We start from the raw sequence: 24,970 nt of genomic DNA, 5'->3' as shown, positions 1-24,970 counted from the left end.
TTGCTCCTTGGCTCTTTCCAGAGTTTCCCAGTCCCAATTCCTGAATAAACAATAAAAAAAATAACTATTATGATAGTGATAGCTCAATTTTCTTTCTTCTTTTTTTTTTAAGGTATCATTTTTTAAAATTTTATTTTATTTTAAACTTTACAATATTGTATTGGTTCTGCCATATATTGAAATGAATCCGCCACAGGCATACACGTGTTCCCCATCCTGAACCTTCCTCCCTCCTCCCTCCCCATACCATCCCTCTGGGTCGTCCCAGTGCACCAGCCCCAAGCATCCAGTATCGTGCATTGAACCTGGACTGGCGACTCGTTTCATATATGATATTATATATATTTCAATGCCATTCTCCCAAATCATCTCACCCTCTCCCTCTCCCACAGAGTCCAAAAGACTGTTCTATACATCAGTGTCTCTTTTGCTGTCTTGTATACAGGGTTATTGTTACCATCTTTCTAAATTCCATATATATGCGTTAGTATACTGTATTGGTGTTTTTCTTTCTGGCTTACTTCACTCTGTATAATAGGCTCCGGTTTCATCCACCTCATTAGAACTGATTCAAATGTATTCTTTTTAATGGCTGAGTAATACTCCATTGTATATATGTACCATAGCTTTCTTATCCATTCATCTGCTGAGGGACATCTAGGTTGCTTCCATGTCCTGGCTATTATAAACGGTGCTGCGATGAACACTGGGGTACATGTGTCTCTTTCCCTTCTGGTTTCCTCAGTGTGTATGCCCAGCAGTGGGATTGCTGGATCATAAGGCAGTTCTATTCCCAGTTTTTTAAGGAATCTCCACACTGTTCTCCATAGTGGCTGTACTAGTTTGCATTCCCACCAACAGTGTAAGAGGGTTCCCTTTTCTCCACATCCTCTCCAGCATTTATTACTTGTAGACTTTTGGATCACAGCCATTCTGACTGGCGTGAAATGCTACCTCATAGTGGTTTTGATTTGCATTTCTCTGATAATGAGTGATGTTGAGCATCTTTTCATGTGTTTGTTAGGCATCTGTATGTCTTCTTTGGAGAAATGTCTATTTAGTTCTCTGGACCATTTTTTGATTGGGTCATTTATTTTTCTGGAATTCAGCTGTAGGAGTTGCTTGTATATTTTTGAGATTAGTTGTTTGTCCGTCGCTTCATTTGCTATTATTTTCTCCCATTCTGAAGGCTGTCTTTTCACCTTGCTTATAGTTTCCTTTGTTGTGCAGAAGCTTTTAAGTTTAATTAGGTCCCATTTGTTTATTTTTGCTTTTATTTCCAATATTCTGGGAGATGGGTCATAGAGGATCCTGCTGTGATGTATGTCAGAGAGTGTTTTGCCTATGTTGTCCTCTAGGAGTTTTATAGTTTCTGGTCTTATGTTTAGATCTTTAATCCATTTTGAGTCTTTTCGTGTTTTGATAGCTTTTTAATGCTGAGTAAGTCTCCATTGTCTGGACTGTACCATGGTGATTTACTCATTCATCTATTGAAGTACATCTTAGTTGCTTTGAGGTTTTGGCAGTTATGAATAAAGCTGCTGTAAACATCTGTGTGCAGGGTTTTGTGTGGACATCAGTTTTCAAGTCCTTTAGGTAATACCAAGAAGCATGATTGCTGACTTGTATGGTAAGAATGTTTGTTTCAGAAAAACCCACCATCTTCTGAAGCTGCTGTACCCATTTTGTATTCCCACAAGCAATGGATGAGAGTTCTGGTGGCTCCACAACTTGCTAGCATTTGGTGGTGTTAGTGTTTTGGATTTTGACCTTTCTAATAGTTGTTGGGTGGTGCCTTACTGTTTTATTTGGCGTTTCCTTGATGACATATGTTGTGAAACATCTTTTTGTATGTTTATTTGCCATCCATATATCTTTTCTGGTGAGTTATCTGTTAAGATTTGGTCCATTTTAAAAATTGAGTTTTCTTATTGCCTAGTTTTAAGAGTTCTTTGAGTTTTGAGAGTTCTTGCGGGTAACAGTCCTTTATCAGATATATCTTTTGCAAATATTTTCTCACTGTCTGTGGCTAATCCTCTCATTCTCTTGACGTTGTCTTTCTCAGAGCAGAAGTTTTTAGTTTTAATGACGTCTAGCCTGTCAGTTGGAGAAGGTGATGGCACCCCCACTCCAGTACTTTGCCTGGAAAATCCCATGGACAGAGGTGCCTGGTAGGCTGTAGTCCATGGGGTCGCTGAGGGTTGGACATTACTGAGCGAATTCACTTTCACTTTTTGCTTTCATGCATTGGAGAAGGAAATGGCAACCCACTCCAGTGTTCTTGCCTAGAGAATCCCAGGGACAGGGGAGCCTGGTGGGCTGCCGTCTATGGGGTCGCACAGAGTCGGACACGACTGAAGTGACTTAGCAGCAGCAGCAGCCTGTCAGTAATTTCTCCCATGAATTGTGTCTTTGGTATTATATCTGAAATGTTCTTGCTATACTCAAGATCATATAAGTTTTCTTTTATCTTCTGAAAGTTTTATAGTTTTGTTTTAGGTCTATGATACATATTTAGTTAAATTTGATGAAAGACATAAGGTTTGTGTCTAGACTCATTTTTTTGCATGTGGATGTCCAGTTATTCCAATACCATTTGTTGGAAAGAGACTTTGTACCATTGTATTGCCTTTGTTCCTTTGTTAAAGATCAGTTGATTGTATTTATGTGGATCTATTCCTGGGTTGTCTATTTGTCTATTGACAAATTGATTTGATTCCATTGATCTATTTGTCTATTCTTTGCCAATACCACACTGTCTTGATTACTTTAGCTTTATAATAAGTGTTGAAGTCCAGTAGAATAACTTTGTTCTACTCTTTCAATGTTATATTGGGTAGTCTGGATATTTTTTGCCTTTCCATATAGACTTTAGAATCAGTTTGTCAGTATTTACAGAATAACTTGCTAGGACATTGATTGAGATTATATTGAATCTATTGATCAGGTGGGGAAGAGCTGACATCTTGACAGTATTGAGTCTTCCCATCCATGAACATGGAACATCTCTACATTTTGTTAGTTCTTTGATTTCTTTCTTCTGCCTTTTGTAGCTTTCTTCACATAGATCCTGTATGTATTTTGTTATTTATACCTAAATATTTCATTTTGAAAGGAATGCTAATGTAAATGGTATCATATTTTAAATTCAAATTCCACTTGTTTATTGCTGGCGTATAGAAAATTGATTGACTTATGTATGTTAATCTTGTATCTTAGAACTTTGCTATAATCCCTTATGTCCATGAGTTTTTGATCAGTCCTTTTAGATTTCCTACATACATAGTCATGTCATTTGCAAAAAAAGACAGTTTGATTTCTTCCTTCCCAATCTGTAGACCTGTTTTCTTTTTCTGCCTAGTTGCATTAGTTTGGACTGCTAGTACAATATTGAAAAGGAGTAGAGATATTCTTATCTTGTTCCTGATCTCGATGGGAAAGTTTTTGTTTCCACCATTAAGTGTGATATTAGCTTTAAAGTTTCTACAGACATTTTTTGACGAGTTGAGGAAGTGCCCCACTATTCCTAATTTTCTGAGAGTTTTGATCAAGAATAGGTGTTAGACTTTGTCATATATGTGTTCTGTATCTGTTAATATGACCATGTGATTTTGCTTTTTAGCCAATTAATGTGATAGATTACATTAATTGATTTCCTAATACTGAACCAGCCTTGCAGACCTGGGTTAAGTCCCACTTGCTCATGATGTATAATTTTTTTATATATTCTTAGATTCAGTTTGCTAGTATTTTGTCAAGAATTTTTCCATCTATGCTCATGAGAGATACTGTTCTGTAAACTTCTTGTAATGTTTTTGTTTGGTTTTGGTATTAGAGTCATGTTGGCTTCACAGAATATGTTAGGAAGTATTCCTTCTCCTTCTGTCTTCTCAAAGAGAATTAGTCTTAATTTCTTCCTTACATGTTTAGTAGAATCTACCAGTGAACCTATCTGGTCTTGGTGCTTTCAGTTTTGGAAAGTTATCGATGTTAATTATTTATTCAGTTTCTTTAATAGATACAGGCCTAGTCAGATTGAGTTCACTTTCAGAAAAGCCTGGGAGAATAAGTTTTCCTCCATAAGTTAGGGACTTGGGAGTCTCTGGTGTTAGCAAAGTGAGTTGTTACTGATCCTTATAGGTGCAGGTCTCCATCCACTCCAGTCTTGGGCAGGTTGGGACTGTGTTCATCTTCCACTTGGTGTGTTTGGTTAAATTATAGGCGTTTCTTCATAGGTGATGGGCGTAATAATGGTGTTTCTCTTACAGGGTAAGTGAGATTGCGTTGTAGACTGTAAAGTGTAGGCCTGATACACAAGCTCTCCTTTGGCGCTTGCTATTTCTCTGTGACTGTCTGCCTTAGAGCCCATCTTCAGCTTCCTTCATCTAACTCAGTGGCTGATTCTCACAAAGTCGGTCCTCTTGATGCCTTATCTTCAGCCGTATGCTTTCCACTGGAATGTCACCCTCAGGTCTCTGTGCTTTCTGACAAGCATATGTCTTCTTGATGTGCAGCGGGCTTTGTTCCCTGTGAATAGGACATGAAAACAGCATAACACAGTGACTGACTGACTGTCTGGATTCCAGTTCCAGCTCTGCCGTCAGCTCCTTGTGTTATTCATCATCTTTTGGTTTGCACGTGATTCGTGTGAAGTAATTAAAATTATGTCTGTAAAATTACACTATAACGGAAGCCAGCTGTTAGAACTAGTGATAAAAGTGCAAAGGTTTAAGAAAGCATTAGTTCTTAACAGAAAAGACAGATAAAGAAAAAAGGTCAGATTCCTGGTGGTGCCCTGCCTGAATAATCTGTGAAGTTCCTATGAGCTCTTCATGGAAGTGAGAAGTAGTGATTCATGAAGCTGATAGAGAGTAAGTGCTCCAGATGGTTCAGTGTGTTCACCAGACAGTGAGATCAAAACTCCAATGAAAGTTGAGCAGACAGTGAGTTACTGTCTGAAGCTGAGTGTGAAAACAGGGTTACAAAGTTGCTCCTACACAGGTAAAGGAAAAAGTCAGAATGTAAGGCAGAAACCTTTGCATCAGGTTGCCCTTAAGCATCCCTCAAATTGCTCATAAATTCCACATGCAGACGCAACATCTCTGGATGATACCACCATTTTTCTTCTGTCATTGGCAGATTGTTACAGGGTTTTGGGGGGGATAAGCACCAGGTGAAGTAGAAAGTTTGTACTTGGGACTGCATTGTACCAGAAATACCTACATTATACACCAGAATCCCACTATGTGAGAAGCCCATATGGGCTGAGGGAACAGCAGATGTGTGTCTCTTTGCCTCCAGAACCATCCCTCGTCTTGCAGAGCACATGTAGTTGAATGCAAGTGAGGTGTCTGTGCCCAGGTCACGACTCTGCTCTATCTCGGAGGAGAGTGGCATCTGAGAGTGAAGGAAGTGTATGGACTCTTCTGTCTTGTGCATTTTGATGTTTTACAAGGTCTCTGGATGTTGGCAGTCTTCAGTAATCAAGAGAAAATATATGCCTGTTGTACGCATCCTAGAGTCTAGTGTTAATATTTTATATGGAAATTAGAGGTCTTAAGGTGAGGCGTACAGGCTACGAATCTCCTGCTGTGTCAGCCAAACAAAGATTGTCAACTTTGAGCTCTTTAGTAAAAACTCAATAGAGATTTCCTATATTAAAGACAGTTTATTTTTCTAAAATAATTTACAACCTCCCCCCCGCCATTTCTATAGTTCGTGTTAGAGCCAAATGTGTGTGCTCCTAAGATTTGAATGAATGTGTATGTATTTATACCTATACACATATATATATACACACATTAAAATATGAGTGTATGCATGTGAAAGATGTGCAGAGTCCATGATTTGTTTGTTTGGTTTTTTGCTTGTTTTAGAAGTTGTGTGGTTCAAGCAGGTCTTACCTGCATTAGATAAGTTTGAACTTTTATACACACCCCCCTCTCCCTCACTGCCTTCTAGATGGAGGAATTCTACCCAGGCCATGCAGTATTGTGGGAAATCTCTGGCTCTAAGACAGACAGACGTGGATTCAAATCCTGAGTCCCTGTTCGCAGTAGCTCTGTGTCCTTGGAAATTACTTCACAACTTCTCTCATCTGGGAATGAGAATAAATTATCTACTGTATAAGTGCCTGGCTCCTGAAATGCCCACAAGAAATGCTGCTGCTGCTTCTGATTTCCAAGAGCAGGTGATCTGCCCCCTCTCTCCCACTTCTTCTTTAGTGACTTTGGTCTGGTTCTCTGGCATGGACCACCAGGGAAGGGTCTGCTGCTTCAGCACAGGGACCTCCGAGGTCTGGTTGTTGGTATCCAGATTTGGGTTCACTAGCTCTGGGTGTGGCTTTCTGGAGGAGCTGGACACATCCATGGCCTCCATGGAAGGGTCTTCTCGGATGTTTCACTGGTCTTCATCTCCTGACATCTGTGTTGCTCCTGACCAAGGGCCTTGTTTGTTTATTCTTGGTCCTGTTGTAGTTCTTATCAAAAGTGATAAAGATCAACCTGTAAGAATGCAAGTGACTGTGTTTTGGAGGAGTGTGGAAGAAACCATTGCTAAAGATGTTGGGGGTGAGAGTATGGAAACCACCTAGCATCCGTATGTTGTCTTGAGGTGCGGTGTCCCTCTGAATACGATGCCTCAGAATGGCCACCTGAGTTCTTCAAGACTCCCGGTCAGGAAGAAATGATGTCTTAGGCCAGGCCAAGGCAGCACACGTTAAACAATCTCTGAGGACTTGACTTTTACTCAGCATTAGGTTTCACTGCATGTTTTTCTTAAGTTTGTGGTGTTTTAATAAGCAGTTAAGGAATAACACATCCTTTTAAGGCAGGAATAATTCAACCATAGCCTGATACCTGCCAGTCACTGTGACTGGGTCATACTATTGCTTGTAGATTTCTCCATGATACCCAGAAAGGAACAAAGAGAGATGGGGTGAGTCCCACGTGTTTTCCCTAAAATAAGAAAGGAACATCCTAGCAGACTGCTTAAAATAATCATGTTTTAATTTGCATAATTTGCACCTTTTCATAATTTTTTTTTTGTGATTACCATTCCACGTTTCTTCCTTTCACACTGAAAAATCTTAGCCTGTTTGTGCTTCAGCCTTTAGAAACAGCCCCCTTTTACATACTGGAGCTCTTCTGAGCTCCCTTTCCCCAGGTCTCCTGGACTTATTGGCAGCCAAGTTGGCAAGAGACTTTTCCAGGCTTCCTTCTAAAGAAGATTCTGTGGTGTGGATGGCACTTCTTTTGGTGTTAACCTTAATTTTTCCAAATGGCCTCAGAGGCACTCTGAGTTACTTCCATCTTTCCTTTACTCAGTGATTTCATGAGGTTCCATGAACATCGGTTTTGTACGGATTTACTGAGTGTGAGCTACGTGTTGGGCTCTGTGCTAGAGATGAGGTGAATAGAAATGTAAGTACATACTTGGCCATAAGCTTTGGGGGCCTTCCAGTTGAGTGAGGGATGACGACTAAGACACTGTGGTGTTTACAAAGTGCTGTGGCCACACGGAGGAGCCTAAGAATCTCTTCGGAGGAGCTGGCAAGGTTCCGAGTACAGATGACATTGTAGGGTGCTCTTCAAACATGCATTAGGGGTTATGTGGCAGACAGGGGTGGGGTTTGTGGGAAGGCTACCCCCTAGGGAAAGAAGAGCCTTACATGAAGTCTGGACTGACACTCAGTGGCTGGTCTCACACGGCCTTAGAGGGGCAGGTTGCATTTCAGACAAGGATGGAGATAATGGGGCGGGGGTGCTGCGCAGGGAGGATTTAATTCTTCTGGCAGTGGTGTCTTAGTCTTTTGACTTTTTTTAATTAGAGGATGATTTACAATATTGCTTTGGTCTCTGCCATATATTAGCGTGACTCAGCCATAGGTATATATATGTACCTGAACCTCGCTTCCGTTTCCCTTCCCATCCCACCCCCTCTGTGTTGTCACAGAGCCCTGGGTTGCGCTCCCTGTGTCACACAGCAAGTTCCCACTGGCTATCTATTTTACATATGGTAACGTATAGGTTTCCACGCTACTCTCTCAGCTCCTCTCTCTCTCTCCTTCCCTCCCCGCCGTGTCCACAAGTCTCTTCTCTCTGTCTGCGTCTCCATTGCTGCCCCGCAAATAGGTTCATCAGTATCATCTTTCCAGATTCCATACGCATGCATTAATGTGCACTATTTGACTGTTTTTAAAGGTAGAAAGATTGGGACTTCCCAGGTGGTCCAGTGATTAAGAATCTGCCTTCCAGTGCAGGGGATGCTGGTTTGATTCTTAGTTGGGGAACTAAGATCCCACATGCCGTGGGGCAACTAAACCCTCATGCTGCAGCTAGAGAAAGCCCATACACCACAGCCAAGAGCCCACACACTGCAGGGAAGACCCAGTGCACCCAAGAAGTGAATAAGTATAAAGTAGAGGGATTAAATAATAGATTTTGGTTGGGATAGTGAGTATTTTGTTCAGGCCATCTTGGTGTAGAGGAGACTGGTTGGGAGACTAATGACTCAAAGGATGTGTAGTGGCTGAAACCTTGGCAGTGACAGAGGAGGAGGATATAGGGAGGTGGAGGTCCATTTGAGAAAATTTTAGGAAAAGGAGTCTATAGAGAAGGAAGAAAAGTACAAAATGGCCCAAGGCCAGCACTTGTGAGCCCTTTTCATATCATGGCACACACAGGAAATACTTGTCCAGCCACGAGGTAAATGGACTGTCCCCTGGAGTACTGCCCCAAACTGCCCTGTAGTCAGAGAGCCGGGGGATCCACGTTTTAGCACATTCTGTAACAAATTCTTTTCACCACAATTGGGAAGCTTCCTTGGGTTGCTAAGATAGATATAGAGGCAAAAAATTCTTGTTGCACTCATGGCTTTATTTACATTTTCTCCATATTTAATTGTTATGGGGTCTCCAAGGGAATCATTATTCTCATATTGTAGGTAAGGCTCTGACAGGTGGAATTTCAACCCCAGTCCTGGGATTCTGAGTCATGAGATTTCCGTTGTAGCCACAGGCATAGGTGCCAGTGTAATTAACTGCAGTGTGGAATGCAGAAGCAGGCTGGCCAGTGGGGTGTGACTTTGAATATCTCAAAGCTTGTATGTTTCGGGAAGAGTCTTGCTTGTGAGGGGAGAAGGCAATGGCACCCCACTCCAGTACTCTTGCCTGGAAAATCCCCTGGACGGAGGAGCCTGGTAGGCTGCAGTCCATGTGGTCACTAAGAGTCGGACACGACTGAGCAACTTCACTTTCACTTTTCACTTTCATGCATCGGAGAAGGAAATGGCAACCCACTCCAGTGTTCTTGCCTGGAGAATCCCAGGGACAGGGAAGCCTGGTGGGCAGCCGTCTATGGGGTTGGCACAGAGTCGGACACGACTGAAGTGACTTAGCAGCAACAGCAGCTGACTTGTGAGGAGCACCAGGGAGTTGGAAATGCAGAGCCTGAGCTCAGACTGCTGGCCTCCAGGGAGGAAGAAGGATCTCAAGACATGACATCTGTGGCAGATGCTGGGAAGTTCAGGTATGATAAGGAATGACAAGTGTCTGTCAGCTTTTGGAAATAGGGTAATTGACGACAGAGCGGAATCAACAAGCTCCATTAAAGGCCAGATAGCAAGTATTTTAGGCTTTGAGGGCCGTACGGTCTGTATTGTAACCACTCACCTCTCGCTGTAGCACAGCTCAGCCATAGACAGTCCTTTCATGAATATTCATGGCCATGTTCCAACATTTTATTTATAAAAGCATGCAGTGGGTCAGATTTACTCCCAGACCATAGTCTGCCAACCGGACTTTTGCCTTAGAGGAAAGGAAGGGCAGAATGGAAACTTAATATTTATTCAGTACGCACCATGTACTCGACCCTTGGTAAACATTTTTAACCCTGAAGTGTAGGCATCAATCCCACTTACAGTTGATAGAAAGACCTCAGGGGTTAGATAACTTGCCAGAAGGTTGCTCAGCTCCTTAATGACTAGCTGGAGCTTGCACTTCAGTCAGCCTGAGCCCAAAGTCCAGGTCATCTCCACTTCACTTAGTTGCTGCCCAGAACCAGCAGCCTATGTTAGATCCCTCTCAGAAGGTACCCTCGGCACAGAAGCCACCAAGCTCTGTATGCTCATTTATGTCCTTCCTTGACCTTCAGGGAAGCAGTGCTTTTCTGCTTCACCTTTGTATTAGGTGGCTAGGGCTGCCATGAAAAGTACCACAGAGTGGGTGGCTTAAACAACAGAAATTAGTTTCCTCATAGGTCTGGAGGCTGTAAGCCTGAGATCAGAGTGCTGGCAGATTTGGTTTCTCCTGCAGCTTCTGTCCTTGGCTCCCAGATGGCCAACTTCTCCCTGTGTCCTTGCGTGGCCTTTCCTGTGTGTGAACCCCTGGTGTCTCTTTGTCCACGTTTTCTCTTGCAAGGACAGCACTCAGATTGAATTAGGGTCTACCTCAGTGGCCTCATTTTACCTTAATCACCTCTCTAAAGGTTCGATCTCCAAATACAGTCACATGCTGGAGTACATTGGGATTCACCATATGAAATTTGGGGGAACACCCTTCAGGCTGTAACTACTCGCCTCCTCTTTGGTGGATGTCAAGGGATTGTTGAGAACACAGCCTAAGTTACTTAATACAGAAGCTGAAGGCATTCTCCTGTGTGTGAAGACTTCTCTTAGTTACCATTTGAGCCTTAGGAAAAAAAGTTTATGAAAATTATTTTGGAATCATTTTTGATTTATAGAAAAGTTGTAAAGCTAATTCAGAGTTCCTGTATACCACCACATGCCCACTTTCTTTTATCATTAGCATAGTATAATAGTATGATATACTGTCACAGCTAATGATCTTATGAAAGTGTCAGTCACTCATTCGTGTCTGACTCATTGAGACCCCATGGACTATAGCCCTCCAGGCTCCTCCATCCATGGAATTCTCCAGGCAAGAATATTGGCGTGGGTTGCCATTTCCCTCTACAGGGGATCTTCCTGACCCAGGGGTCAAACCCAGGTCCTCCCACATTGCAGGCAGATCTTTTACCATTTGATCCACCTCTCATGCTACTGCCGCTGCTGCTAAGTTGCCTCAGTTGTGTCCGACTCTGTGCGACCCCATAGATGGCAGCCCACCAGGCTCCCCCATCCCTGGGAGTCTCCAGGCAAGAACACTGGAGTGGGTTGCCATTTCCTTCTCCAATGCATGAAAGTGAAAAGTGAAAGTGAAGTCACTCAGTCGTGTCCGACTCCTAGCGACCCCATGGACTGCAGCCCACCAGGCCCCTCCGTCCTTGGGATTTCCCAGGCAAGAGTAATGGAGTGGGGTGCCATTGCCTTCTCCGCCACCTCTCATACTTATATATTATTATTAATAGGCTTTTTTGGGCTGCGCTGGTCTTCCTTGCTGCACTTGGACTTCCTGTAGTTGCGGGAGTGGGGGCTGCTCTGATTGTGATGTGATTCTCCTCGCTGTGGCTTCTCTTGTTGCAGACATGGGCTCTAGGCACTCGGGCTTCAGTAGCTGTGGCACATGGGCTCAGCACTGCGGCGTGCGAGCTTAGTTGCCCCGCAGCATGTGGGATCTTCCCAGACCAAGGACTGAACCTGTGTCCCCTGCTTGGCAGGTTGGATTCTTAACCACCAGGGAAGTCCCTGACACATTATTATTAACTGAAGTCTATACTTCATATTTCCTTAGTTTATAACTAATATCCAGGATCTTGTTCAAGGATACCATATGACACTTATCCTGTCTCCTTAGGCTCCATTGGCTCTGACAGTTTCCCAGACGTTCCTTGGTTTTGATGACCATGGCAGTTCTGAGCCTACTGTTCCTGTTTCGTAGGATGCCCTTCTTTCGGGATTTGTCTGATGCTCCTCATGATTAGACTGAAGTTATGGGGTTTAAGGGAGGAGGCCCACAGAGGTAAAGTGCCCTTCTTATCATGTTGTGTTGACATTTCAACATGACTTAGCAGGGTTTTCGTTAACTTTGGTCACCTGGCCAAGGCAGCTGTGGCCAGGTTTCTCTACAGTCAAAGTACTTTTCTTACATCCTTCCCCATCCTCTACCCTCTGGAAGGAAGTTGCTGTGTGAGCCTTCCATGAAGGGTGGGGAGTTAGGCTCCCCTCTTTGTGAGAGGAATACTAACATAAATTATTTGGAGTTTTTCTGCCTGGACGGCTCTTGTCCTCTTCCTCACTTACTTATTTATGTCAGTATAGATTCATGGGCAGATGACATTCAGTGTTGCACTGTGAGGCACCTTACTCAGGCACTCAGACCTTCCGCCACACATGTTACCTTGTTGGCTGTTAGACTGATCAGTCTTAGCCAAGCGAAAGTGTCAGAATGCTGTTAGGTCCAGTCTAAAATGGGGGCAGAGTTGCTGCCTGAGCGGTTTTAATTTCTCCATATAGACTGTTAACCATATGTATGTTACCTGAAACCTTAAACACTTTTTTTCAGACCTGAAGCTCCTAACTCCTAAGGGGTGCAAGCATTACTTTCTTGCTGGTGAAGAAACACCCTTCTGGATTTTATCTGAAATTAGCATTGAAGTAGCGCCACCGTGTGGTAAATGCAGAAGGATTCCTGTGTTCTAGAAACAACTGGGGAATTCTGTGTTTCTTTCATGATACCTAGTAGCTGAACTACTTTAGGGGTTTCCCAGGTTGCGCTACTGGTAAGGAATTTGCCTGCCAGTTCAGGAGTCAGGAAGCGTGGGTTTGATCCCTGGGTTGGGAAGATCCCCTGGAGTAGGAATTGGCAACCCACTCCAGTATTCTTGCCTGGGAAATCCCATGGACAGAGGAGCCTGGAGGGCTACAGTCCCCGGGGTCACAAAGAGTTGGACAGGACTTGAATACATGCATGGACACATATATAAAGTACTTTAAATTATTTTAAGTTCTTTTAAAAAGAGGCTGCTTTCTGACTTTGCCTTTGTACACGATTGGGTTTACATAAAAAGTGAACACTTAAAAGTTAAAATTTCTAGTAAGCTATTATTATTTTTGGGCATACTGTTAACTTTTAATTTGTATCTTTAAGCTTCCCCCCCGATTATTCAAAATTAATAAAAATTAATTATTAATTAATGTGCATATTGCTTGTAAAGGTATAAATGTACAACAGGTTGAAACTCTGAACTTCTGGAGCTTTTATCTTTGACTTGAGGCAGGTTAGGGACTTGTTGCATTCTTCTTTGGCCAAATGTTTTAAGAATTTCGAGGCTATGTGGAAGGTGGCCCAGGGACTCTGAGAGTGCACCCCATGTTGAGTGGGAATGTGGGTGGGACTAGCAGCTCTCTGCCTCCTGGAATGTTCACATCCACAGGAGTTGTCTTTGAAATAGGGGCGGGGAGGGTTAGTGGGATAATTTAGTATGGCCTGTGGTTGACTTGGGTAATGGTTAGCAAGTGCTAAGCTGGAGATTAGTGTGACAGCCTGTTAGAGTTAGTTCTAAAGAAAATCAAACAGTCACTCTTTTTATTGTATTAAATCAGTGTGTCATAGGAATTCCAAATTTAACGTTAAACAGGTTTTGAGAATGAGGTGAAATTGTCGTTGCTGATGGACAAGGGAAATACATGAAGAATTGGATGTAACCGACTTAATGTGGAAGCCCTTCCCTCTGCCGTGTCCTGAACCCAAGACACTGACTAGTAGGAAGATGAACGTTGGAGCTGAGAGGGCTGTGACTGTCTCCACCATTACCGGGGGTGGCAGCTGTGTCGGAAGGGAAGGAACTCTGCCTGTGACTCTTCATCTGGCTCCTCGGCAGTGATGTCATGGGTTACCTATGTCCTCTGTGAGTGCAACTTGTCCTGGGCAAACTTGAAAGAGATAATAGCTGAGCCCCCAAATGTCACTTAGCTGCTGCCCTCTTAGGTTCCTGATGTTTTCAAGAGGTATTTCAGATAATGGGAACCACATGCATTCAAGTGTGAGCTCCTCAGCACAGAGGTCAGAGAAGGACATTTGCCTCAAGCTCAGAAACCTTGCCTGTCCTGGCTCTCCGGGACTGTTAGAGGCCACTCGTGTGTGGCTGACATACCGGCCTCTGACCAGGCACAGCAAGATGGCAGGCTGCTCCTGACCTCATAGGGTCTCAGAGCAGAGTGTCTCCTCTGTACAGAAGTCAGGAACATGGAAGAGTTCCCTGCAGATCCTGACAGGTACGACAACCATGACAGTGAGGACTGTGGTGACTCATGGAAGGTTCTAGAATTCAGCTGGGGAATCAGAAATGAATGATAGCTAGCTTTGTTGGCCAGCTGGGGGCTGTGGGTGGCTTGTGGTGGACTTGGAGTTAAGGGAATTCTTTTTTCTCTTTCTCTCTCTCCCCCTCTTTCCTTCCTTCCATCTTGAATTCCTTCCAGTGAACATTTTGAAAGTGAGAGACTATTTTATACACTGGAGAGCCCATTATTAAAAGGAGGCTTTTGATGTCTGAGAACAGCACTTTCTGTACAGATGATGAAAGTTTCAAATTACTGTTCAATATACTGTAGTTAATAATTTTAAACATGGCTTTTCATAGCCTTTAAATTCAACTTATAAATCTTATGTTTATAGTCTAATTTAAAACCATACATATAAAACAGCTTATATAACTCAATATTAAAAAAAATCAACTCAGTAAAAAATGGGCAGAAGACCTGAAAAGATATTCTTCCAAAGAAGATATACATATGGTCAACAGGCACATGAAAAGATGTTCAACGTCCATGGGATTTTCCAGGCAAGAGTACTGGAGTGGGGTGCCATTGCCTTCTCCGTCACTAATTATTAGAGAAATGCAAATCAAAACCACAATGTGGTATTGTCACCTGTCAGAATGACTATCATCAAAAAGTCTGCAAATAATAAATGCTGGAGAGGGTGTGGAGAAAAGGGAGCCTTCATACATTGTTGGTGGGAATGTAAATTGGTGCAGACACTATGGAAAGCAGTATGAAAGTTCCTTACAAAACTAAAAATAGAGCTACCATATGATCCAGTAATTCCACTCCTGGGCATATATACCTGGAAGAAGCAAAAAATGCCATTTGAAAAGGTACAGGCACCCTGATGTTCACAGAAGCACTATTTACAATAGCCAAGCCTGGAAACAATCCTGTTACCTACCAAGAGATGACTGGCTTAAGATGTCACACACACACACACACAGACACACACACACAGGAATATTACTCAGCCAGAAAAAAAGAATGAAATACGACCATTTGCAGAAATGTGGACGGATCTAGATAATATTATGCTTAGTGAAATGTCAGAGAAAGATAAATACTGTGTGAAATCTCTTACATGTGGAATCTAAATGACACAAATGAATCTATATACAAGGCAGAAACAGACTCACAGGCATAGACAACAAACGTATGGTTACTGCACGGGAAAGGAGTGAGGAAGAGGGATAAAGTAGGGATAAATTAAATTATGGGACACAAACTACTATACATAAAAATAGATCAGCAACAAAGATTTAATGTATACCCAGGAACTATATTCTATCCCTGGTGACTCAGACAATAAAGACCGCCTGTAGTGCAGAAGACATGGGTTCGATTCCTGGGTTGGGAAGATCCTCCAGAGAAGGAAATGGCAATCCACTGCAATATTTTTGCCTGGAAAATCCCATGGATGGCCCATGGGGTCACAAAAGAGATGGAGATAATAACCTAAAATGCGATACAGTCGACAAAAAAAACTGAATTACTATGCTATACACCTGAAACAAGCATGGTATTATAAATCAGCTGTACTCCAATTTAAAAAGTAATAAAAATAAAAACTATAGTAAAAAAGTAAATTTGACTTACAACTGAAAGCTACCTGTTTCAAATAGGAATCACAAAGTTAGTCAGATACTCTGATATGCCACATTTTTAAAAAATAAAAAATTTTCAACTAGACATATTCCCTGATTATGCCCAGTGGTGCAAACTTAATCTTAACAGTAACGCAGTTGTACTGATACTCAGACGCAGTTGAGTTTGGCATTTTTCAAGTCTTCATTTAATTCTCAACCTTACTCAGATTGCGGGACAACCAATATAATGGATCAACTGGGGCAAGATGAGGCTGGGGCATGAACTCATGATCCCAGTATGTCACCGTGTATTAGGATTAAGTTTGACTTCAAGAAAAAAAAATCAAATACCTAATAGCTTAAACAGATAGATAAATAGATAAAAGTGTATTTTAAATAGATAAAGGTGCATTTCTCTCGTTAGTTAACGGTCCAGGAGGACGTGGCACTGGGCCTTGGTGAGTTCAAGTTGTCTTCAGGGTACCAGTCTCCCAGCTTGGTGTGGCTGCTGCAACAAGTTACCACCAGCCTGGTGGCTTAGGACAACAGCAATTGCTTATCCCACACTTCTGGAGGCTGAAAGTCAGAAATCAAGGTATCAGCAGAACTGCAGCCCCTGTGGAGGCTCTGGGGAGAATCTTGTCCCTGCCTCTTCCATCTTCTGATGCTGTCCGTGTTCCTGGGTTGGGCTGTATCCAATTCCATTCTGCCTCCGTCTCCGTCTCACGTGGCCTTCTCTTGTGATGGTCTGATCCCCCTTCATCTTTCTTTTGTAAAGATACTTGTGAATGCATTTGGGGCCCGCCCCACATGGGATAATACAAAATGATGCTTTCATCTCAGAATCATTAACCACAGCCACACGCACCATTCTTCCGAATGAAGTAACGTGTGCAGTTTGTAGCAGTTGGGGCTTGGACCCAGCTTTGGGGGCTGTTAACGCCCTCTTATCACAGAGTGAGTGAAGTCGCTCAGTCGTGTCTGACTGTTTGTGATCCCATGGACTGTAGCCTACCAGGCTTCTCCGTCCATGGGATTTTCCAGGCAAGGGTACTGGAGTGGGTTGCCATTTCCTTCTCCAGGGGATCTTCCCGACCCAGGAATCGAACCCAGGTCTCCTGCATTGCAGGCAGACGCTTTACCCTCTGAACCACCAGGGAAGCCTCTTATCACAAGGTCATCTCAAAGTCCAGTAGGGTTGCTGAGTACTAGCAGACATGTCAGCCTTTCTGCCAAGAGGAGGAAAGAGAAGAGCAAAAAGGGGGCTTCTCCCAGCTGGGTCAGCTCCCATTAAACAGTCTTTCTTGAAACACCACCCAACACTCGCTTTCCTCTCAGTGGCTGCCAAGGAGGCTAGAAAATGCAGCCTTTTATTCATTTAATATGCTGTGCTGCTCAAGTATAACTTTCAAAAAGGCAAAAATACGACATGCAAGCATCAAAAGGTCCTATGTCAACAGTTTTATTTAGCTCATTTATTAAGGCAGGAACAAGCACGACGTTAAGACCAGTTTAAATGAGAATCTGGATTAAAGAGATTTATGATCTCTGCAAGACAAAATTCATTTGCATTGCTCTCAGTTTTTTTGCAATTTGCAGAGCTGGAAAATAGTCCAGATGAGAGGAAGTCAATCATGAGTACACACGTATGTAATCAGCTAGTCTGGAGAGTCTAAACAGCCCCCAGCACCCTGCTGAAGCAATCCCCTGTGATCTCTTCTGTTTTTTTTTAACAGGTATTAGGTACTTTTCAGAACAATGACCAGTTAAAAATCAGGTCTCTCTTACCAAGATGGGAGAGGATGACAGATGCTAGGGTTGGCCTCTGCCTAATTCTCTCTCTCAGTGAGTCAGAACTGTTCACCCAGAGTGGAGATTTCAAGCAGTTTTAGTCACTCCCCTACACAGAATGATACCCTCAGTCAGGCCCCCTCTACTTTAATTTTTTTTTTTTGCTTTTTTTTTTTTTATTTACGTAGAATAAAATTATTTTTGCTCTGTGAGCTTTGGCAAATACATAGAGTTGTGAAAGCACCACCAGTATCAAGCACAGAACAGTTCCCTCATCCCCAAATACTTCCTCATTCTTCCCCTTTGTAGTAACTCCTTCTGCCTGGGAACCACTGATGCTCTCCAAACCTATAGTTTTGTCTTTTCCAGAATGTTGTATCAGTAGAAGCATGCATTTATCCTGCCTTTTGAATCTGACTTCTTTCATTAAGTATAATACTTTTGAAATTCATCCATGTTGTAGTGTGGGTATCAAAACCTCTTTTTTCAGTTTATTTTTATTGAAGCATAGTTGATTTACAATTTTGTGTCTTACCTCTTTACTTTTTATTGGTATTAATAATACTTAGTTGTCCAATTAATAATTGCTGAGTATTAATTACTGCATGGATATACCATAGTTTATCCATTTATCAACTGAAGGACATTTGAATAGCTTTCAGGGGGTTTTTGTTGTTGTTGTTTATGAGTAAATTGCTATAAATATGTGCATACAGATTTTTCAGTAAATATATGTTTTCATTTATCTTGAGTCAATACCTAGTCGTGGAATTGCTTCATGACTTGTTAAGTGTATTACGTTTAATTTTATATGAAAATACCAGCTATTTTCCAAAGTGGTTGTACCATTTTGCATTCCCGCCAGCAGTGTAGGAGGGTTCCTATTGATCTGCATCCTCATGAGCAGGTCTTAATCATCAAATTACAAAAAAATTTTTCAGCTATTCTACCAGGTGTGTCCCTGGTTGCTTAGTGCTAAAGAACCCGCCTGCCAATGCAGGAGATGGAGGTTCATCTGGGCCGGGAATACCCCTGAGAGAAGGAAATGGCAACCCCCTCTAGTATTCTTGCCCAGGAAATCCCATGGACAGAAGGAACCCAGCAGGCTACAGTCCATGGGATCATAAACAATTTGGACATGACTTAGCAACTAAACAACACCAGCAACTAGGTGTGTGCTGGTAGCTCACTGATCTCTTAATGGTTTCAGTATAAGCTAGTGAGGTTGTAACTAACATCTAAGGATAATCTTTTAACCTAGTCTAACTAAACTCATAAAGTTTCTTATCCAGGGCAGATCTTTCTGCCTAATCTTCTTATTTGATTGGAAGCTGCCTCAAGGCAAGGATAAGTTCTTATGTAATTAACCCAAATTCTTGTATAATTTGGTTTTCAAACAAAAGCATCCGAATTAGATCACCTGAGGTAGAGTTGAGAGTTTGCATTTCTAACAAGATCCTAGGTGATGCTGTTGCTGTTGGTCCACGGACCACACTTTGAACACGACTGCTTGAGAGTGGGAAGCAGTCAGAAACCCTCAGGGAAAGAAAGTTCATGAGGACCCTGCCTCCCTGTTTCTGGAGTCTTAATACTATCATGCAGCCCAGGGCTCATCTCCTGCTAATGTGAATATGAGGAGAACCCCCTTCCCCTTATGGGCTCCTTTCCTAGTTCCTTCAGTTCAGTTCGGTTGCTCAGTCAAGTCCCACTCTTTGCGACCCCGTGGACTGTGGCATACCAGGCCTCCCTGTCTGTCACCAACTTCTGGAGTTTACTCAAACTCGCGTCCATTGAGTCAGTGATGCCATCTAACCATGTCATCCTCTGTCGTCTCCTCCTCCTCCCACCTTCAATCTTTCCCAGCATCGGGGTCTTTTCAAATGTGTCAGTTCTTCGAATCAATTGAAGTTTCAACTTCAGCATCAGTCCTTCCTATGAATATTCAGGACTGGTTTCCTTTAGGATGGACTGGTTGGATCTCCTTGGAGTCCAAGGGACTCTCAAGAGTCTTCTCCAACACCATAGTTAAAAGCATCAACTCTTCAGCACTCAGCTTTCCTTATAGTCCAACTCTCACATCCATACATGACTACTGGAAAAATCATAGCTTTGACTAGAGGGACCTTTGTTGGCAAAGTAATGTCTCTGCTTTTGAATATGCTGTCTAGGTTGGTCATAACTTTACTTCCAAGGAGTAAGCGTCTTTTAATTTCATGGTTGCAGTCACCATCTGCAGTGATTTTGAAGCCCCCAAAATAAAGTCTCTCACTGTTTCCCCATCTATTTGCCATGAAGTGATGGGACCAGACGCCATGATCTTCGTTTTCTGAACGTTGAGTTTTAAGTCATCTTTTTCACTCACCTCTTTCACTTTCATCAAGAGGTTCTTTAGTTCTTTGCTTTCTGCCATAAGTGTGGTGTCATCTGCATATCTGAGGTTATTGATATTTCTCCTGGCACTCTTGATTCCAGCTTGTGCTTCATCCAGTCTAGCATTTCTCTTGATGTACTCTGCATGTAAGTTAAATAAGCAGGGTGACAATATACAGCCTTGGAGTAACTCCTTTCCTGATTTGGAACTAGTCTGTTGTTCCATGTCCAGTTCTAACTGTTGCTTCTTGACCCGCATACAGATTTCTCAGGAGACAGGTCAGGTGATCTGGTATTCCCATCTCTTTAAGAATTTTCCACAGTTTGTGATGATCCACACAGTCTAAGGCTTTGGCATAGTCCATAAAGCAGAAGTAGATATATTTCTGGAACTCTCTTGCTTTTTCGATGATCCAGCGGACGTTAGCAATTTGATCTCTTTTTCCTATGCCTTTTCTAAATCCAACTTGAAAATCTGGAAGTTCATGGTTCATGTACTGTTGAAGCCTAGCTTGGAGAATTTTGAGCATCACATTGCTAACATGTGAGATGAGTGCAATTGTGTGGTCGTTTGAACATTCTTTGGCATTGCCTTTCTTTGGGATCGGAATGAAAACTGACCTTTTCCAGTCCTGTGGCCATTGCTGAGTTTTCCACATTTGCTGGCATATTGAGTGCAGCACTTTCACAGCATCATCTTCCAGGATTTGAAATAGCTCAACCGGAATTCCATCACCTCCACTAGCTTTGTTCATAGTGATGCTTCCTAAGGCTCACTTGACTTCACATTCTAGGATGTCTGGGTCTAGCTGAGTGATCACACCATCATGATTATCTGGGTCGTGAAGATCATTTTTGTATAGTTCTTCTGTGTATTCTTGCCACCTCTTCTTAATATCTTCTGCTTCTGTTAGGTCCATACCATTTCTGTCCTTTATTGGGCCCATCTTTGCATGAAATGTTCCCTTCGTATCTCTAATTTTCTTGGAGGAAAAAAAAAAAGGAAAATTTTCTTTCCCATCCTGTTGTTTTCCTCTATTTCTTTGCATTGATCACTGAGGAAGGCTTTCTCATCTCTCCTTGCTATTCTTTGGAACTCTGCATTCAAATGGGTGTATCTTCCCTTTTCTCCTTTGCCTTTCACTTCTCTTCTTTTCATAGCTATTTGTAAGGCCTCCTTAGACAACCATTTTGCCTTTTTGCATTTCTTTTTCTTGGGTATGGTCTTGATCACTGCCTCCTATACCATGTCACGAAATTTCCTAGTTCCTTAGAGAAGTTGAAACTGTCACTCCAGGAAAGACTCAGATCTTTCTCCAGGGACACCTTAAAACCAAGATTTGTGGTTAATCATTTATTTGGGACAATTTGGTTAATGATTCTTATCAGCATTCAGGGGTTTAGATTCTTTATGGTAAGTTATAATTGCAACCAGTAGTTATAGGAGGTGGTGGTGGTGTTCATTCGCTGAGTCGTGTCAGACTCTTTGTGACCCCGTGGACTGCAGCCTGCCAGGCTTCCCTGTTCTTCACTATATCCTGGAGTTTGCTCAAACTCGTGTCTCTTGAGTTGGTGATGCCACTCAACTATTTAATTCCTATGTTGCCCCCTTCTCCTCCTGGTTCAATCTTTCCCAGCGGGTCTTTTCCAGTGAGTCGGCTCTTCGTGTCAGGTGGCCAAAGTAAAGGTGAGGGCAACAGATTTCCTCATTATAAACTCACTGAGGTATGAATGAAAACAAGGCCCAGGTGGCATTCTGCCCATTTATAGGTTTATTAGCAGGCTGGCACAGTGCAGTCATACAGTCTGTTTCATACGCCTAATAAAGTTCCAGCTCTGTCCTTTGGGGGAGGGGGTAGTGTTCTGGTGGCACTTTGCATTCAGTGTTTACCTGTAGCAAGTATTCCAGCATTTTATGGATAATATGTTAGTTTTCTACTAGTGCCTTTAGAAATTACTACAAACGCAGCAGCTTAAAACAAATTATCTCACAGTTCTGTAGGTTAGAAGTCCAGGCACCACCTGGCACGGTTGTATCTCTGGTCTGGGTTTCCCAAGGCACAGTGGAAGATGCTGGTGGGCCTGCGTTCCTTTCTGGGGCTCAGAAGATGAAGTATTCCCAAGCTCATTCAGGTTGGCTGAGTTCAGTGCCATATGGCTGTAACACTGAGGTCCTCCTTTGCTTGCTGGCTCTTCGCTGGGGGTCCATCTAAATGTCTCAAGGCTGGCTGCATCCCTTTGTTCGTGGCCCCCTCCCTGCATCTTCAAAACCAGCCTCATGCCCTGTCCAGAAGGGTTGAATCCTTCTCATGCTCTGAATCTCTCTGACCGTCTCCACCGCTTCGGCCCTATCTCCCCTCATCCTCTAACTCAGGTTGCACTGACTTGCTACCCTTCTCTCCTTACACAAGGCTCCAAGCCCTTGTAAAAAGTTTCTGACATCCCCCCCTGGGAAACATCACAAGTGTTCTTGAGATGAAGACTGAGTTCAGTCTTCCTCTTCTACTTTTAAGGGTTTATGTGATTACATGGGGCCCATCCAGCAATCCAGAATGATCTCTCTAGTTTAAGGTCAGCTGGTTAGTAACCTTAATTCTTTATTTAAAAGCAAAAAACAACATTTTATTTTGTATTGGAATATAAGGAGCCTGGCAGGCTACAGTCCATGGGGCTGCAAAGAGTCAGACACGACTGAGCAAGTGAGCACAGCATAGCTGATTAACAATGTTGTGACAGTTTCAGGCGGATAGCAAAGAGACAGCCTAACAATGTTGTGACAGTTTCAGGCTGATAGCAAAGGGATTCAGCCATACATACACATGTATCCATTCTCCCCCAAACTCAAACCAGACGGCCACATAACACTGAACAGAGTTCCCTCTGCTAGTCCCTCTGCTAATTCCCTCCCTGTCCTTGTTAGTGACCTTAATTCTTAATCCCACCTGCAGAACCCCTTCATAGCAATACCTGAAGAGTGTTTGATTCAATCATTAAGGCCCGGGAATATTTGGAGTTCTACCTCCCACAGACAGAATTTCTTATGACATTTTGACTCTGGGGCCAAATAATTTCCTAGAATCAGCAGCTGGACCTCCAACCACTTACCAATCAAGCCAGTGCACATCTGTGGACCCGCCTGGGTCACACATGGGCCAGAGTATTTCTGTGATAGTTCTTTTCAGTCCTCATACTTCAAATACCATGAATTCACCACTGAAGAGAGATTTCCAACAGCCATAGTACCAATTAACGAAGTCAGTGATTTAAGCTGTGTGAAAGTCCATTTCTGACCGTCAGTGTGCTAATTACCATGGTGCTGGTTGCTGATAAGGACAGCTAGCTGACCGACTAGGACTTGCGGTGACCTTAGCTGTTGTGTGTGTGGCCTTTGATTAGAAGCTAGTTAACTACTCCAGGAGTCTGTATTATAGATTAAGACAATTAATTGACCTCAGGCAGGAGATTAAAGCCAACAGACACACATTTATATTGCACTGTTTATGTTGAAGTGTTTTGAAATAAAATTCAGATGATGTGATAAAGACTCTTGTCCCCTCAACTGAGGGCTTTGGGGGAGTCCTGTCACATCTTATTGTCACCTCATGCCTGGCACAGTGGTTGTGCAACAGATACTTGTTGAGTAAATAGGTTGCTGCTATTGCTGCTAAGTCGCTTCAGTCATGTCCGACTCTGTATGACCCCATAGATGGCAGCCCACCAGGCTCCCCTGTCCCTGGGATTCTCCAGGCAAGACCACTGGAGTGGGTTGCCATTTCCTTCTCCAATGCAGGAAAGTGAAAAGGGAAAGTGAAGTCGCTCAGTCGTGTCCAACTCCTAGTGACCCCATAGACTGCAGCCTACCAGGCTCCTCCATCCATGGGGTTTTCCAGGCAAGAGTACTGGAGTGGGTTGCCATTGCCTTCTCTGAGTAAATAGGTGAATCAATGCATTTCCATGCTGTAATACACCAGAGCTTCCCTGGTGGCTCAGATGGTAAAGAATCTGCCTGCAGTGCAGAAGACCTGAGTTTGAACCCTGGGTTGGGAAGATCCCATGGAGAAGAGAATGGCAACCCACTGCAGTATTCTTGCCTGGAGAGTTCCATGGACTGAGGAGCCTGGTGGAGTACAGTCCATAGGGTCTCCAAGAGTCTGACATGACTGAGCAATTAAGACTTTCACTTTTCACTTTCATGCTGTAATACATGAAAAGTCAGGTACATTACAAGAACAGTATGGCAGACAAAGTGAGCTGGGAGAAAGTGGGAACGTGGCTCAGGGTGCTTTGTTGAACTGGGAATGTATTATATTCATAATACTATAAACATGCACACTGCAAGCTGAGACTTGCAAATCTTTGCCAACATTTATTTCAAGAATGCTTTATTGAAAGGGGGGTAGCTCCGTTTTGATAGCTTATTTTCCTGCTAGATTTCAGTGCCCTAGTGGCAGTGCACATTCCCATTGCACAGCCCCTGTGCACTGCATGAGTGAATAAAGGCTGTCTACCCATCTCAACGTTGGTATCATTGTTCAGTCCCTAGGTCGTGTCACTCTTACAAAAAAATGTTATTCGAAAGAGAATGGAGGCTTACTAAGAGAGTGTCAGGTAACTGTTGTATTTCATTCACTGTCAGCAGACTGCCCATTTTTTCCCTCTTGCCTTCTGTTTTTTCTTCCTTAGAATGAACAGTCTGAATTTCCACAGACCTCGCTTGTCTTTGGGTCCGATGAGGTTACAGCACTAATAACTCGTTTCACTGACTTGTTGCCCACCTCTCCTTACACAAGGCCCCAGGCCCTTGTTAAAATGTCTCTGGAAGTTTTAGAACATTCCCCAGGGCCACGGCATGTGCTCCTGGCCAGGAAAGTTCCGGATGCCGGGGTAGCTGGCTCTTCTCTCCTGGAGCCCCACATTAGCCCCTGGCACCCAGGTGGCATTCCCTGGAGCTGAGTCCTCTCAGGTAGCAGTTTGGGGTTTTATTTGTAGCCTCTACCCTG

At 43.0% G+C, this 24,970-nt stretch overlaps 1 protein-coding gene across 7 annotated transcripts in view; it reads left to right on the top strand.

Moving 5' to 3' along the window:
• The window catches only part of TANC1 (tetratricopeptide repeat, ankyrin repeat and coiled-coil containing 1), a 252,456-nt gene that overhangs the window by 124,677 nt on the left and 102,809 nt on the right, over positions 1 to 24,970 (top strand). Inside the window, exon 1 of one of the 7 annotated variants that reach the window (XM_027560033.1) lies at positions 9,382 to 9,527. The exons of the other annotated variants lie outside the window; for them this stretch is intronic. Within the exon in view, the coding sequence (XP_027415834.1) occupies positions 9,512 to 9,527 (16 nt within the window). The 5' untranslated portion in view covers positions 9,382 to 9,511. Of the gene's footprint in view, positions 1 to 9,381; positions 9,528 to 24,970 lie in introns of those variants that run through there. 7 annotated transcript variants of the gene reach the window in all.

Source organism: Bos indicus x Bos taurus, chromosome 2 (genome assembly GCF_003369695.1).
Source record: "Bos indicus x Bos taurus breed Angus x Brahman F1 hybrid chromosome 2, Bos_hybrid_MaternalHap_v2.0, whole genome shotgun sequence".
Taxonomy (NCBI): Eukaryota; Metazoa; Chordata; class Mammalia; order Artiodactyla; family Bovidae; genus Bos; species Bos indicus x Bos taurus.
This window is presented reverse-complemented; position numbering and strand designations above follow the sequence as displayed.